The following is a 3,100-nucleotide window of genomic DNA, read 5'->3' on the forward strand; positions in this document are numbered from 1 at the left end:
AAAAAAAAAAAAAAAAAAAAAAGAACCATGCATACTAATTATGATTCAGCTAGAAATTAGTTTATCTTATGTGAATAATTTTGAATGATATTCTTAAGCTTAATTATGGTTTTGGCTACTGTCTATATTGATATGTTTATCAGACAGAGAGTATTCTGTGTCAGAAAGAACATTAGGATTAATAGTCAGTAAACCTGGTTTGCCACTAACTAGGTGATTAATGGGCAAGTCATTTAATTACTCTGTGGCACCTATTGTCTTTTGTAAAACGAGATAGTTATGCTTTTACATTCCTGTTAAGTGAGCATTGCACATTAGTTGGGGCTCCAAAGATAGGACACATTGCTGTTGATATTCCCTTCTAATTCTGTTGGTTGTAACCCCATATTAAAATCTCTGTACTGTGTGGGCACTTAGAGCTCTTTTAACTGACTTTAAGGTATTTTTAGAGGATTCTAATAGATCAAGTGCTTCTCAAAAGTTTTCTGAATGGTACTAGTCCATTGATAATAAAATAATAACAAGGATGAATAGATAGTGCTATAAACAAAAAATAATAATTTATGTAGGCTTAGTATGCCTTTATCTCTAAAATATTAGTATTCATTTACTTTTCTTTAAAGTAAATCTTGTACATTCCTACTTAATGTTACCTTGAATCATACAAGTTCTCAATTTTCATCACAGCTGTAGTTTGCCCATTTTTTCCTACTGACACAAACCTCCAATGTTGGAGTTTGATATAAACCTAAACAAATGAACCCTAAATATAAGTGACTTTTAATGTGAACAAAAACAAAGCCTTTTTTTCCTCATAGCTGATATTTTTTCTCCTATAATCTGTCAGTACTATATATTATATTACTAAGTATTCTAATGTCAAGCCATCCTTCTGTTTATAATACAAACTTTAAAAAATATCCTTCTGTAATTATTGCTAAATTCAATGTATTGCTATTATATTGGAATTTGTATACTTGTGTTTGAAAATGGGCCTGATTTGTAATTTTCAGGGCTTCCTCCCCTTTATCCTTTTATTCTGTCTTTACTTTGAGGATTTTTTTTCTCTTTAAATATTACAAGCATATTTTAATTCATTTTCAAATTGCAGATTCCCATAAAGGATAGGGATTTTTCTCTTTTATTTTTTCTCTTTATTCTGTGTATTTTAGTTTGTTTATTATTGCATTCACTGATATTGTATATCTGTAAGTGAAAGGCTTGCACACATTTCATACTGCTAGCTTGACTGGATATCTAGTCTGTTTCTTTACTTAAAAAACAAACAAAAACAAAAATTCCAAACCAGTCAAGAATTTACTTGCCTTCAGTATATTTTATTTTTTTTATCCTTTTCTTAATCCTTGTGGCAGGCAGGAGATTATCTGCTTTATAATTAGGGCTGCTTACAACCCTTGGCTAATTTCTTAGTGATAGCAACTAGTATAAATCTGTTTGCTTTTTTCAAATTAGTTATATTACAATATGTAGAAACCATGTCCTTAGGAAGAGTTTTCTTTTTCTGCTTCAACCTAGGCAAACCCACCACAAGTAGCTCAGAAGCATGTCGCTTCTGTGGGTCCAGGAGTGGAACAGAGTTATCCGCTGTTGGCAGCGTTTGTTCTGATGCAGACTGCCAGGTGCGTACATAGTGAGAGAGTCAGACTTTCCCAGGAAGAAGGACCACTTATTCCCATATGACACCTTTACTTTATTTAAATAAGAGTTATAACTCAGTCAAAGTTCAGGGTTTTTGGACAAGCATTAAATGCTTTATCAAAGCTGGAGATTGTATCAAATAGATCTCTTAAGCCCAAACCAAATTCTTATGTGTGTTTCTCAACTACCACAACCATATCTACTTAATGTTTAATTTTGAGCTAGAAGCTGTTAAAATATCTGTGGACTTCAGTTTCATGGACTTTATTCATTTCTTTTCCTAAAATGAATTACTAGTATTGAGAGTTCTTGAGTCTTTAACATGTATAATATACATATTCCATGCTGTCCAAATATTTTCAGTTCCTCAATTTATATGAGAGAAATTTGGATAATGTTCATAGAGTAAGAGATACATGTTTTGTTTGTTTGTTTTGTAAACCTCTATTTTGATGAGCTGTAAGGTGATTGGGAGATTTATAAGTCAAGAATGTTTTACTTCATGCCTATGCATGATGGACAGATTAAAATTGTAGTTCACTTTTTATCAGCATTTCCATTATGTGGAATGAAATTTTTTAAAATCACATGGAAAGTAAAGCAGACTCTGTTAAAAACCCTCATTCTAATAATTTTATTATTCAAGTAAAATAAAACTAACTGTTGTTACTTTGCTCTATTAGGTATTTCCTGTAGGAAAGTAATTTTGGAAAATTAGTATCATAGGTAGAATTACCAGGATATGTGCACTTTTTGATCATTGTTTACCATTACAATTCATCTTTAATAGGAATATGCTAAGATAGCCTGTAGTAAGACACATCCTTGTGGCCATCCATGTGGAGGTGTTAAAAATGAAGAACATTGTTTGCCCTGTCTGCACGGCTGTGACAAGAACGCCACAACCCTGAAGCAGGATGCTGATGACATGTGCATGATATGTTTCACTGAAGCACTCTCGGCAGCACCAGCTATTCAGGTTGCCTCAGCTTTTAAATGTATCTAGACAATGACATGGGGAAATATAAATATCATTGTCAAATAAAAAGATCATTGAAATCTTTTATCACTGGGCAAAAAGTCCATATATTGAGCAAATTCTGCCCTTCGTGTTCTTCCTATTTTGTGCACTCAGCTTTAATTTATGATTTTGTAGACTTATATACTTGATAGCATATATAAAATGTTCAGAAGAGAAAAAGTGATTAGATTATCAAGCAGCTAGTCTTCTGAAATCAAGAATGCCATTTTATAGTGTTATTTGATTGATCTGTATATATTTATACATGCTTCTGTATATGATAGAATTTAATACTATTATGCTAATTTTTTTTAACTTTTGCTAGTTGTTTATAAGTATTTTCAATCTTTGTCACTGATTCCAAGGTAATCAATATTCTCCAAAAATAACCTGAAAGATTACTTTTTTTTTTTTTTTTTT

The 3,100-nt window shown here is 31.5% G+C and overlaps 1 protein-coding gene across 1 annotated transcript; it reads left to right on the forward strand.

Annotated features, from left to right (window-relative positions):
• Positions 1–1,407: 1,407 nt before the first annotated feature.
• On the forward strand, positions 1,408–3,025 carry LOC107134865 (E3 ubiquitin-protein ligase MYCBP2-like). Its single transcript, XM_015476879.2, has 2 exons — positions 1,408–1,640; positions 2,450–3,025. The coding sequence occupies exons 1-2, from the start codon at positions 1,497–1,499 to the stop codon at positions 2,663–2,665; spliced, it is 360 nt and encodes a 119-aa protein (XP_015332365.1). The 5' UTR covers positions 1,408–1,496; the 3' UTR covers positions 2,666–3,025.
• The last annotated feature ends 75 nt before the right edge of the window (positions 3,026–3,100 follow it).

Source organism: Marmota marmota, unplaced genomic scaffold, assembly GCF_001458135.2.
Source record: "Marmota marmota marmota unplaced genomic scaffold, marMar, whole genome shotgun sequence".
NCBI classification, from domain to species: Eukaryota; Metazoa; Chordata; class Mammalia; order Rodentia; family Sciuridae; genus Marmota; species Marmota marmota.

Excerpts from the sequence above, each read along its gene's own strand:
- LOC107134865 (XM_015476879.2), top strand. The coding sequence starts at position 1,497 with ATGTCCTTAGGAAGAGTTTTCTTTTTCTGCTTCAACCTAGGCAAACCC. Across the intron at positions 1,641-2,449 it reads GTTCTGATGCAGACTGCCAG|GAATATGCTAAGATAGCCTG; the intron begins GTGCGTACATAG and ends CATCTTTAATAG.